At 62.8% G+C, this 13,113-nt stretch overlaps 1 protein-coding gene across 1 annotated transcript in view; it reads left to right on the plus strand.

Moving 5' to 3' along the window:
- The first annotated feature begins 1,031 nt into the window (after nt 1-1,031).
- CHD5 (chromodomain helicase DNA binding protein 5) overlaps nt 1,032-13,113 on the plus strand; it is a 58,591-nt gene continuing 46,509 nt past the window's right edge. The window contains exons 1-2 of the mRNA XM_064590042.1: nt 1,032-1,110; nt 10,092-10,219. Of these exons, the coding sequence (XP_064446112.1) occupies nt 1,032-1,110; nt 10,092-10,219 (207 nt within the window). The remainder of the gene's footprint in view (nt 1,111-10,091; nt 10,220-13,113) is intronic.

The raw sequence follows: 13,113 nt of genomic DNA on the forward strand, positions 1-13,113 counted from the left end.
CTTCGGCCTCCATCTTCACCTTAAACAACTGAGGGCTGTTGGCGGAGGCTCCTTACTGCTCTGCGACAGGTGTCGCTTCTGAGCGGGAGTTTGGGCACAGAACGCAGAGCCGCATCACCCCCAGGGGCTCTGCATGTGTTTACACCGGACCCCGCCTGGAGGGGCGTTTTGGAAGAGGGCACGTGGGCGGTGGGAACGTGGTGCCATGGGGTGAGGGAGGAGCCAGCCTGCACGCATTTTTCTGGAGGAGTCAGACCCGGTCTCTAGATCGCCCTTTCCCCAAGTGCAGAACACATTTTTCTTCTCATCTTTCTAAAGGGCCGAGCCGGGTGCGGGACGGCGAGGTTCTCCGGGCACGTGAGCAGAGTGCCGGAGCTCGCGGCTGGCCGCCCACGGGACCCCGCCTCTGCGCCCGTGGGGACCCCGCGGCAGGGCGCCTTCCCGGGCGGCGGGTCCTGCCGGGGCTGCGCGGGGGCGCGTTCCCCGCCTCCCACTGGGCCCGGCTCGCCCGGGTCCCCGCTGCCCGCTCGGCCGTCGGGTCCCTGGGCGCGCGGGCGCCTCGACGGCTCCCCCTGCCGGAGCGCCGGGTGCGCCCCGGGCACCCGGGGCACGGGACTAGTCCCCCAACTTGTTCTCCGCTGTTAACTAGTCGCGCTGCCGGAACGATGGGATGGGGTTGCCACAGCAACAGACTGGACGTCACAATCCGGGCATGTGTGCCGCCCCCCCGCCGTGCCGCCGTGCCGCCGGCGCTGCCGCCGCCACCCTCGGCCGGCTGCGGGACTCGGGCTGCGGGGCGCGGTGGGCGGAGCGGCCCGGGCTTTGCGGGGAGCGGGGCGAAGGCGGCCGAGAGGAAGGGGGTCGAGACGGGGGGGTGGAGGTTTGGGGGGGTGGGGGGGCAGGCGGCCGCCATCTTCTCGCCGAGGCCGCCTCGCCCGCCGCGCGCGCCCGTCCGGCCGCGCACGGGTTAAGGCTGGCACCGCGCCCGGCGGGAGGGGGGGCGCCCACCTCCCCTCCCCCCCGCGCCGGGCATGCGGGGCCCGCTGGGCACCGAGGAGGAGCTGCCGCGGCTGTTCGCGGACGAGATGGAGAACGAGGACGAGATGTCAGGTGAGCGGGGCGCCGGCGGGGCCCGGGGCCGGGCGGCGGGGGGCTCGGGGCCCGGCGGGGCCCGGGGCCGGGCGGCGGCGCGCACGAGAGGCGCCCGGGCCGCGGGGCTGCGCTCCCGCCCTGCTGGCGCCGTGCGGCCAAGGGCGCGGGGCTGGGCGAGCGCCCGAGCGCGGCGCGCGGGCGGCCAAGGGCGGGGTGCGGTCGGGGCCCCCCGGGCCGCCGCGCGGACCAGGCGCCGGCGGAGGAGCGCCGGGGGCTGCGCCGGGCGCCCCGGGCTGGGAGGGGGCGCGGCGCCGCCGGCTCAGCCCCGCGTGCCCTTGAAGGGGGCGGGAATCGCGCTCGGCTCCCGGCGCCGCGCGCCCCGCGCTGTGGACCCGCGCCGCGCGCCCCTGGCCTCGCGGGGGCGGGCGGGACCCGGCCCCCGCCCGTCTCGGCCCCAGGGCGCGCTGGGTGGGGCCCGGAGCGGCTCGAGGACTGGCCGTGCAGGGGGACCCCGCGAGCGCCTTGGCTGGGGCGGCTTCCCTCCAGGCCCGCGAGGGCTCCGGGCCGGGGCGCGCGGGCTCGGACTCCTGCTCCCCTTCCCGGCCGCGGGGTGCTGGGACCGCCTCTCGCAAACACTTTGCCGGGGCCGCCGGCGCCTCCGGCCCGAGATCGCCCGGGGAGTGGCGCTCCCAGCCCATCGAGCTTTGGCCACGGGCCTGACGCCCAGGGCCGCCGCCCCAGCCCCTTGCCGTCCCTCTCAGAATTCAGCATAAACAGGGCTTGTGCATCAGGGGTAACCTTGCAAGGATCATTCTTTAGTTAACTGCTCACCATTTGTTTGGGACGGTTCTCCTCCTGGCACAGCAGGGCAGGGCCTCACCCTGTCAACCAGCCTCCCTCCCTCCCTCCCTCTGGGGGACTCTTCTCAGCTTCCCGGCACCAAGTCTGTGGCCCCTTCCGGGCTCCTGAGAGACTTGTGGGAGGTCCGGGGGCCCTCCCGAGCCCAAGAATATGCTCTCTGGCCCCAGGAGTGCCTTGGAGGGAGGGCGGATGGGGCATTCTGCAGATTGGCACCCCCAACTCCTGTGTGCAGGGGTGAGAGGGGGAGGACCCAACAGGCAGCAGCTCCCCAGGCTGCTCTGAGTCTTCCCGGAGGGGGGATTCCCACCAGGTGGCCCCGCCCACTAGGGGGGCCTCCTCCCCACTTGTTTGCTTGCTTTGACACTGTGACTAGGACTCCTCCAGAGCCTGGCCTCACTCCGCCTTTCAGGCAGTCTGGCCAAGTTTGCAAAGAGCCTGCTCCAGTTAGGGGAGTGGGGGTGAGGTGGCCCCTTATGGGAGGGGTTGCTTGGACAATAGTTGACTGTTAGATCCCTGGGTGCAAGGAATTAGGCCCATTTCCTGGGAGGGAACATAGAGGCCCAGTAGAGACACTGAAACCCATGGCTGTTTTCTATCCAGGAGGCCGGCTCCTCCCTAAGCTGTTCTCTGGCTTCCTCAGGAATTCCCAGTGGTGCTTGGGGCGTGGCCCCTTTGTGGCACTGATGGGGCAGTGGACAGCTGAACATGCATTAACAGGCTTATTTCTGGGTCTTCACTGAACCCCTGATGGGGTCCCCTGTCCACTTGCCCCACCTACTCCAGCTCTGCCTGCCTGTGTCAGGGCTCAGAGCATGGGGAGGGTCGATGGGCACCTGTCTCACTCTATTTGGGCCAGAGGGGTTCAGTCTCTGTCAAAGTCACCTGCTCACTACCTATTCTCCCTGCTTGTGCCCATTGTTCCAGGGCAAGGTGGGGAAGAGAGGTGAGGTTGACCCCAGAGCCTCTGGGAGCAACCCCAAAGCCCTGCAGAGAGGCGGTCCTGCTCCAGCCCCGCTGGTCTGGGGATTGCAGCCTCATCCTTCTGCAAGGCTAGATGTCCTGAGCCTTCCCAAGCTCCCAGCTCCCTCTCCATGTCCCTGCCCCAAGGCTCTGTCCTCTGCCTCTGGTCCACTTCATAGCCTCCTAACGAGACCTCGCTGACCACCCTTCACTCAGTAGCCAGGGTCACCTTTGTCAACACAAATCAGGCCCAGGCTCCCATTGCTTGGATGGATCGAAGAACTCCTATTCTATTCCACCTGCATCTACCCCACCCCACCTTGTTCCCGAACTGCAACCACACTGGCCTCCTTGATGCTTCTGGACCCCCCAAGCTCCAAGCTCCATCCTGCCCTTGAGCACTGGCTGTGACCTCTATCTGACCCCCTCTTTCCCCTGTTCATAGCTGCCTCCTTGCTGTCCTGTAGTTCCAGCCCACACGTCTCCGTGGGGAGGCCCTCCTTACCCTCCTGGCCCAAGCGTGGCCCCAGACCCCCAGGGCCATTTTAGTGCTTTATTTTCTTGGCAACACTTCCTACTCTCGGCAATATTACCGCCAGCTTACTTCTGTGTCTCTGGGCTCCCCCCTCGGATGTGACTCCTTTGATCACCCGCTAGGCCTGGCACCCGGCACGGGGGTACTCAGGAGATGGTTGTGGTCTCCGTGTCTGAAGGCTGGGAGTCCCTAGCTCACCCCTGGCCTCTGGGCACAGTGACAGCTTCAGCCCAGGCCTCGTGTCTCTCCCCAGGTGCTGGCCAGCTGGCCCCCTAGCCCTCCATCACAGCTGCTCTGCGGCCCTCGGCCTGAGCTCATAGCTGTCACCCACTTGGACCTGGGGCCAGCTGGTTCCAAAACAGCGCAGTTTGCGGCCCGAGGAGCTGTTGGGTTGGGAGCGCGCACGCTAATTTTTAAATCTGCAGCAGTTGGACTCGTCTTGTCAAATCTTTCTTTCCATTGTGCCCCACCCTCCCCTCCCCCCAGCAGTGTTCTTCTTCCCCACACTGGGCTCGGTGTGGCCAGCACTCGGCACTGAGGCAGGTGGGCGAGCCTGCTTGGAGGAGGCAGGGTGGGCTCCTGCCTCCCCGGCTCGGGGCCTGGCAACTGCCAAATCCCACTGGGAGTGTGTGTGTGTGTGGGGGGGCTGGTCAACGTGAGGGCTCCAGGCTCGGATGGATCCTGGCTCTGCCGCTTGTTAGCTGACTGGCCCTGGGCACGCTCCCCAGGCCCTCTGCCTCAGTGTCCCCACTGGTGGCATGGGGATATAGCATCCGCTACCTCACAGAGGGTTATTGTGAGGACTAGTGAGACAGTGCCCGTGGAACATTTAGGTCACAGTGCCCAGCACATAATAGGTGCCCAATAAACTGAGTGCTGTAATTGGCACCATCCAACAGGGGCAGTTGACCTGCCTTTCCCAAGGAAATGCTTCTGAGACTTGCACCCTCATCTAGTAAGCTGGGGGGCCTGGGAGCCTGGGCTGGAGGAGGGCTGGGAGTGTGACCCCCGTGCTGGGGCTGGAGGAAGAGAAGGAGGGGCTCAGTGCCCCCCTGGCCTTTTCCTTAAACTTCCCGGACTGGTTGTCCCCAGGCCATCACTTACAGCCAGAGGGCTGGCCTTCCCAGAGCTGGTGATCCTGGCCTCTCACCTGGCCAGGCAGTGTGACCACTCTGACCCCAGAGTCATATGACTGGCCCATGTCCCCCCTGCCCAGAGGACTGGCCCCAGTCATGTGAGCATTTTAGGTTTCCTGGCCCAGGGGCCAGGAGGGAGTGATAGCCGTGATTCTCAAGGTTCACGCCTTCTTAGCTAACCCCACCCCGTGGGGAAACGTGGGTTTTGGGGTTCCCAGGGAGCCTGTATTTAATACTGTTTGCTGGGAAGAGGGAGGCAGAGTCACCAGCATCCTTTGCCCAGTGCTTTGGCCTGTGGGATGGTCACTTCATTCCAGACTGATCTATCATTTCATCAGTTCATTCAGTCACCAAGCCTCCTATGAATCCACTCACCCATGCACCCTCCCACCTAACAGCTCTTCATGCAACCATAAAACCAACCAACCAACCAACCATACACCCACCACTCACCAGCCAGCCATCCTACCCACTCTCCATCTTCCTTCCTTCCTTCCATCCACCCACCTCCCAACATAGATCTGTTGAGTATCTTCTCCAAACCAGGTACAGAACACAGTATGTGGTCTCTAACTTACTGGGGATTTTGCAGGTAAAACTTTTGAGGCTTTCTCCCTTCTCTTTGGCTCTGTCCTTATTTCTCTCTCCCTGTCTCTTTTTCTCACTCTGCCCCCATGTCTGTCCCTCCGTCTGTCTCTTTCCAAGTCTGTCTTCCCTGAGCGTTTGGCTCTGCTTCTCTCTCTCTTTGGCAGTCCCTTGCTTTCCCTCTTTTTCCTCTGTCTCTCCCTGACCCTCAGCTGTGTCTCCCCATCCCCTCCCTCCTTGCTTCTCTTTCCTCCTCCCCACCCATGCTTTGGGTTTGCAGGGGGGCCTGTCCCTGCTTGCCCTAGGTCCCTGTCCTCCTCATCCTCACTCTCTCCCTGGCCTCAGTCCCTTAGGGTAAAAGCCTCACTCTCTCTCCCCCCGTCTCCCACCTGCCTGCCCAGAGTGCTCAGAACTGATGCTTTCTTTGATGAGACGCCAATGAGGTGATGTCTGGGTTTTGTTAATGTCATAAATAAATTACTAATCCTCTCTTGGGCGGGAGTACTGACCCCCCATTATCAGCAGAAGGCCTGTGGTGTAGGGGTGTTCCAAGGACTGATGGGAACCTTCATCTTGGTGCCCCCCTTTGGCCAGCCCTAGAGAGGCCTTGAGAACCCTAGGCTCAGCAGTGTACAAACTGGAGACCCCCACCCTTTGCCACCCTTTGGGGCCCTGGGCTCTACCTGCCATCACCGAGCACTTACTGTGCATCTCACGACTTCTAATTCTCCATCACCCTGTCAGAAAGGCATTGCTAGGCCCATTTGAGGATGAAGAAATAGGCTCACCTGGCAAGGGATTGGGGGCAACCTGCCAGGAAAGGGTGGGGGTTTGAGGTCTGCACTCCCCTGTCCCTCCCTCCTCCTGGCCACCAGGTGATCTTGTCCCCTGCTAGGTGGTGGGTTGGAGGTGGAGAACAGAAGGAGCCTCCTCTCCAAGTCCCAGAGAGGATGGTGGATGTTGGGCTGGGTCCCCATTGTGGGCAGATTGGCCTGCCTTTCTGGACCCTGGCAGTAGGACTCTTGTCCCTGCACCTGGCTTGGGCCCCCAGATCCTTCGACCACCCTCAGACCAGAGGACCTAACTTCTCCCTCCACAATCACATGCTTTCCTTTTGCTCTGATCACCTTGCGTCTGCAAAGCTCCCTGGGGGGCTGTGTTCTTGCCCAGAGGAGGGGGCAGGAGCTAGGCAGAGCAGAACCTGCTCTGGGGCTGAGCATATGGTGGACGAGCCCTCACCCTCTGAGGGACCCTGTGGGACTTTCCAGACCAAGGGCCGGCCTGGGTCACCTTGGTGTCCCAGGGTGAGGCCCGAGCTCAGCACACAGGCCGTGCGTGCTGTTTAAGTGCCTGCTAGGTAAATGTGGGGGGAGGTCTGAATTCTGGGGGGGACCTCGGGTGCCTGGAGAAGGGCAGGGGTGAGGACTACCTGTCCGGGCCCCACCCTGGCTCTGCCACCTGCTGGCTGTGAAGCTACATGGGTAAGTCAGGAGCCCTCTGAGCCTGCTTCCTTCTCTGCAAATGGGGGTGATGGTACCACCTCTCAGGGCTCCCAAGTGGAGTCGATGAACTGATACAAATTAACATCCGCTCTGAGCGCGGCGCAGGTGACGCGTGGGTACTTGCGCTGTGAACAACGCGCTACCCTGAGAGAGACCTGCCCAGCTCCCTGGGGCTGCAGCTTTCAATGGCACAGTGAGGCCAGCCTGGGGGTCCCCCAGGGCAGAGCCGGGGCCTGTTCAGGGAGCCGGGGAGAGGGCTGTGGGTGAGCTCAGGAAGAAGCAGCAGGGGTATCTCTCTTTGCCCCTCTGTCTCCACCCTTCTGTCCCCCTGCCTGTCTCTTGTCTCTGAAGCAGCTCCCCCCGCCCCCTCCCCCCAGCCTGGAAGCTCAGGAGGTAGCGGAGATAACAAGGCTAATGGGTCCTAATTATAGCCCAAGTTGGATCGATGGAGTCTCGGGCCCTGGAGGGGCAGGGCTGGTGCGGGAGGGCACTGCCAGGTGGGCCAGGGGGCTGTGGGGACGGCCAGGAGGGTCTGGGAGCTGGTGGGGCAGGGAGTCCTGGGGCTGCTCTTTCCTGGGACCCTCACCCCAGGGCGAGTGGGATCCCACCTTACCCCTGACTGTGTGCCCTGAGGAGGGGGCACAGGGCTGGGGGCTCTGGAAGCTGCTGAGGGGCCCTGGGCAGGGTTGCTTGGCTGTGAGTCTCCAGGTCTGGTTTTAGAAACTCAGAGGCTGTTGCAGAAGAGGCAGGAGGGGGAGACGGGGCCAGGGTGAAGACAGAGGTGCGGGGGAATCAGGAGGTGCCGGGAGGGTGTGGTGTCACAGAGCTCAGCCCTGGGGTGTCCTCAGAGGCTCCCAGGATCCGTGCAGGGACAAGAAGGGTCTGTCAGAGATGGGGAGTGGGCAGGTCCTCACCCCTGCCCTTCTCCAGGCACCCGAGGTCCCCCCCAGAATTCAGACCTCCCCCCACATTTACCTAGCAGGCACTTAAACAGCACGCACGGCCTGTGTGCTGAGCTCGGGCCTCACCCTGGGACACCAAGGTGACCCAGGCCGGCCCTTGGTCTGGAAAGTCCCACAGGGTCCCTCAGAGGGTGAGGGCTCGTCCACCATATGCTCAGCCCCAGAGAAGGCCATGAGGTCTTCTGGGAATGGAGGGGGGGCTCTGTCCATGGGCAGAGGGTCTGGGGCTTTATCCTCTGAGGCTCGTTCTGGGCGTGGATTAGGGCTAGAGTGTGGGGCATCCCCTGACCCCCTGCCCTCTGCTCCAGGCAGATAACCTCCCGTAGCCACCTGTCCATCCCCTTGTGTGCTGTGCTGGCCAGTCGGTCTGTCGTTGACCATGTGCTCAGCTGGCCTTCCCAATCTGGGGGACTGCCCCGCTGGGGGGACAGGGGATTCGGGGAGGTGGCAGGAGGGAGAGGGCCCCTCCCGATTGCAGCAGCCCGAGCCTCTTATATAATCGGAGCTGGGCATTGCCAGGGAGCAGGGGTGGCTCTGCCCAAGCAGTCTCCCTGTGGCTCTGGGGGAGGTGGAGGCAGGGGTGGGGGTTGGCAGGTGTGGACGGACAGCTCCGTCACCACCTCCGGGCCCCGCCACTCCAGGATGACTCTGGGGGTCCCCGTGCATGTTTTCAACTGGTCTGAAAAATCCCTGCCCCTCCCGTGCGAGGGCTAAGAGGAACAGGACAGGACAAGGTTAGCTCAGCCTGGCTCCGCTCAAGACCTGGCCCGCATTAAACTCAGCTTTGGGCTGCCCCCGCCCCGCCACTCGGCCCTGTGTGCCATAGCCCGGGCCAAGGTCTGGCAGCTGTGACCCCCATGCCAGCCAGGATCACTGAGCTGGCCACCTCTGCAGCAGCTCCCGGTCCTGCCGGGAGTCCCTTTCCATACCTGTGTTTGCCCAGCAGGATGGGGAGGGGACTGGGACTTGGGCATGCCCTGCTGCCTAACCCCACGGACTCCTAGGGGGCTGTACAACACCCCCCCTTTAGGGGGCCTCGGGGCCTCTGGGTGCCCAGACAGTGGTGCCCCTGGTAGGGAGGTGGTACGAGGGGGAACCGGCCATGTAGGGCTCTGGGGTGTGGCCACCGGGTCACCAGCGCCCTCTAGCTGCACCCAGAGTGAGGCGATGGGAGCCACATGAGCCTGGGGACTCCAGGGGACAGGGGCCCCAGGCAGGGCATGAGGGGGACCTGTGTGGAGGACAGGAGGCCGGATGTTGGTGTGTGCACATGCGTGTCTGAGCACCTGCGGTGGGCATGTCTGCACTGAGCTGTTGTCCGGCTGACACGGTCAGCAACAGCCGTGTGTGTGGTGGTGGGCTTCCTGCGCCAGGTGGGTGGGAGCTCTGTTTCTTTGAACTTGATTCAGTAGGGACGCCCTTCCCCCTTTCCCGATGAAAGTCTCCTGGGCACCCTCCTCAGGGTCGCGGGGTGGCAGACCCGCTCAGGCGGAGATTCCCTGTTATGTGTTCCCCCAGCCCCCGCAGGGGTGGAACCCCCGTTGGCTCTTCTCTTTGCTCCCCTGGGCACAGGGGCGGTGGCATGAAGCTCGAAGCCAGTTGCTTCTTCCAAGACAGTCCTGTTGCACACTCACACCTGTCCCGCTCCCCTTTGGTCTTGGCCTTTTAAATTCATGAAGGAGGGAGGGGAGCTCGGGACTCGTGGCCGCTTTTGGAAACCCACGTGTGGCGGATGCAGCATCTCTGTGGAATTTCACATCTTCCTGGGTGCCCAGCCGGAATGGGTTTGGCATCCTGCGTGTGTGACTGGGGGTGAGTGTACCGTGTGGGTGTGTGTGCGGTTCGGGCGGGAGAGGCCATGTGGTCTCTGATCCCCAGTAAGGGGGGAGCCTGGCGTCCTTGTTGGTCTCCCTCCAACCGCCCCCCCCCCCCCCCCCCCCCGCCGTGTGGCTCCTTGTGGTCCTGGGTGATGTGACCCATGCGTCCCCATCCGCCTGCGTTCACAAGCCATCTCCCCACCACGCTCTGGGCCTCCGGAGGGCAGAAATGGGCTCCGACCCTTCCCTGGAGCCCTCCAGAGATGGCTTGGTGAATCAGTGCAGCTGCTTCCTCTCCGGGGGAGCCACGTCCATGAGGACTCTTCATTAGCTGTTCGCTTTGGCTCAGAACATTGTTTCCGAGCACCGTCCTGTCAGGGTGGGTGGTTATTGTCCCATTTTACAGCAAGGGGAGGAAAGGCCCAGGGAAGTGGGGGCCTGGGACACCACCCGCCTGAGCTGGGACTCCACTCACCGGGTCTGGGCTGGTGGCTCTGAGGGCTTGGGAGGAGGCCGGGGCCCTGTGTGCAGGGAAGGGGGTGTGGAGGAGGCAGGTGGAGGCCTGCGGGGCTGGCTGCCCCACTGGGAGCCTCCCTGAGGGAAGTGGCAGAGTCATCCCCTCCCACTTCTGCCTCCTCCAGAAGAAGAAGATGGGGGCCTTGGAGGCTTTGATGACTATTTCCCTGAGGAGCCCGTGGGCCTTCCCAAGAAGAAGAAATCCAAGAAGCTCAAGGAGAACCGGTCTAAAGGGAAGCGGAAGAAGAAAGAGGTGCGTGGGGGGGCCCTGCTGGGGTCGGGCCAGTGGGGGGAGGGGGGTCAGGGCCCCGAGGGGTCTTGGCTGCTCTGCTTGGGCCTGCGGGGAAAGGTCCCAGCTGCCCAGGGGGGGTGTCCTGAGAGCCGGGTTCAAGTGCGAGACTCCAAAAGCGGCCTGTACAGACTTTGTGCGTCAGATCAGAAATGCCCTGTCCTCTTAAGCGGGACATTCTAGCGTCGTTTATCTTTATGCCACAGAGCATAGATAGTTCGGGGCAGGCAGAAGCCCGCGATGCAGACACAGACCTTCTGGTTGAGGCTTTGACGTGTCGTCCTCACCTCCCAAGACCTGAGGCTCTGTGGACATTGTGGGGGGACGTGGAGTCTAGGATCCTGGGGCCTTGTGCTGTACCCTGTGCCGAGGGCAGGAGCTCCCAGCACAGCCCCCACTCCAAGCGTTTCTCTCTGGCAACTGCTTTCACGGGCACTGGACCTGGATGGGACACCCAGTGCGCTCTAGTCCTTGGTCTCAGGCCTTCCGGCAGGCTCCACCCAGTTCCCAGATGCAGATGAAGGACCACCAGGGGTGCCCCAGGCAGGGCTGAATGCTCTCGCTCCTTCCTGGGCACACAGTGCAGCAGGACCCTCCCCTCCCCACCCTGCCCTGGCCAGGTAGGAGGCTAGAGGTGGGCTGTGTCTGTAGAGTGGTGTGGCTGGGGCTGGGGGGGCATGGGTTCACGGCTGGGAGGTCATGGGTTCACGGCTGGGAGGGCCAGTGGTGTCCAAAGCCTGGGACGGCTGGTGCTTGCCTCCCCTCTACCCAGTGCCAGGCTCACTCAGGTCCCACCCCTCCCTTCTTCCCCGGGGACCTACCTGAGGATGTGTGTGTTTGTCTGGGCCCCTCTCTGTGTCTCCCTCTGCTGTTTTGGCCGGAGCTTGGCCTCTGCCTCAGCCACCCCTAGCTCCCTTACTCTCTCCCCTCCTCCTCTCCATTTCTCCTTCCCCTCCAGCCTCATTTCCAACCTCCACCTTCTTCCCTCCCCTCACTTGCTCACCCCCTCTCCTTCCTTCGGCTTCTCACTAGGGATGGAGGGCCGGGTGGATGGGAGGCTTGCAGATGACTGGGTGCTACCTGGCAGGCCCCCAAGGTGACCCTTAGGTCATTGCTGCCCCATCCCCTGTACTCCTGAGAGCCTGGCTTGGCCAGCTGTCAGATCTTAGAGGGTTTGGAGGGGGCTGTAGCCAGAGAGCAGCATCTTGGCCCCCAGCCCCCACCCGTCCGTCTGCGCCTACCTGGGTCCCCAGGTCATGGGGAGGGGGATTTCACCCTGTGCCCCCCATCATCTCCAACCAGGTGGCCCCAAGATAAGGCGGTGGGTGGTGGCAGAAGAGGGGCTGCGGGGTTTTTTTTGGCGGGGTGGGGTTGGGGGTGGGGACAGGCAGCAAGTCGCAGATCATGATTTACATAAAACAACCGGGCTGTGGCCAGAACCTGAGCATATGTAGATGAAGCTCCTTGTCAGGCCCAGCGCAGGAGGGAGAAATGATTTCAACCTGTACGGCGCGGTTACCATAGCAACCAATTATTCAGTGCTAAATTATAACTGTTTATAACACTCGTGAATGGGAAGGCTCATATTTCATTCTTTCTTTTTCCCTCTCAATCTTGAAGGACCCCAAATTGAGAATGACCAACTCTCTGAATCCTCCCTTTTGAGTGTAAATGCCTCCTTTATCGGGAGATGCGGTGTGTGTTGAGCGCTGGGTGCAGAGGGAAGGGAGAGAGAGATGGGAGGCCCTGATAAAAGGCATCCGCAGAGCTGGGGAGGAGGAAGGGTGGGCAGGGACTGTCCACTTGGGGTCCCTGGGGCCTGCATTGGTGGCATGCTCTGGCCTCAGTGGGCCGGGGGTCAGGGCAGAGAGCCCTCCCTCTTACCCCCAGCTCCGCACACATGAAGCCTGGGCGTGGTGTTTGAGGCAGCAGATGGATTCGGTTAGGGACTCGGAGTCCACTAAGACTCTTTGACCACGAGATGCCTCCCCTGCAGTCACGCCTGGGGCGGCCACAGCCCAAAGGACAGCATCAAGGTCAAAGCCCCGACGTGTTCATAGCCTGTGGCGTGGCTTGGGGCTGAGGTTGGTTCAGGGCTTTATTAGGACGGTGTTGCTCTGTGTGTGTGTCTCCTTCCCTGAACGTGGCTTGGCCCCAGACCCCTTCTATAAGTTCCAAGATACTGAACCGGCTGATCTACCCCTGGTTCTCGGTCATTCTTTCCTTCTCGCCACTGGCTGGTGCTGCATCCCTCCAGGTCCTGCTCCTGGGTCACTCCTCTTCATGTCGTTTTTACAACCACTTGCTGCCCTTCCCCTTGCCCCTTGCTCTGCAAGGAAAGATTTTGGGGAGAGAAAAAAGGAGGCCCGGGTCTTGAAGGGTCCAAACAGCTGGATGCAGAGATACGCTGTGGATACCGGCTTATGATGCCGGTGGGAAACCAATCTCCAAAGACCAGTCCTGCACCCCCACCCCATCCCGAGCAGCCAGGAGGGCTGCGATGAGATCGGGTTGCAGGTGGGGGTGGGCCCAGGCAGTGTGAACTTCATTTGCTGGGGTGGGTGGAGAAGGCTCTGCTGGAGAGGATCAAGGAACAGGTGGTGAGTTGGGAGAAATGGGGATTCAGAGCTTTCTTTCTGACAAGGCTTTCCCTGAGGCAGGCAGGCAGTGGAGGGAGAAGTCTCCCCTGTCCCTAGAATGAGGGGCTGCCACCCCTGCCATCTCCTAGGGGGCCACTGGAGCACCAGTGAGTGGTGGATGTGCCCCGTGGTATCTCTCACTCATTCCTTGAGGAGGGTCTTGGCCCCCCTGCTCTGCCATTAGCCCTGGAATGGACACTGGTCCAGCCCTCCGGCAGG

This window comes from Mirounga angustirostris, unplaced genomic scaffold (genome assembly GCF_029215605.1).
Source record: "Mirounga angustirostris isolate CCGP_5_RB_7025 unplaced genomic scaffold, mMirAng1.0.hap1 SCAF_4, whole genome shotgun sequence".
Classification (NCBI taxonomy): domain Eukaryota; kingdom Metazoa; phylum Chordata; class Mammalia; order Carnivora; family Phocidae; genus Mirounga; species Mirounga angustirostris.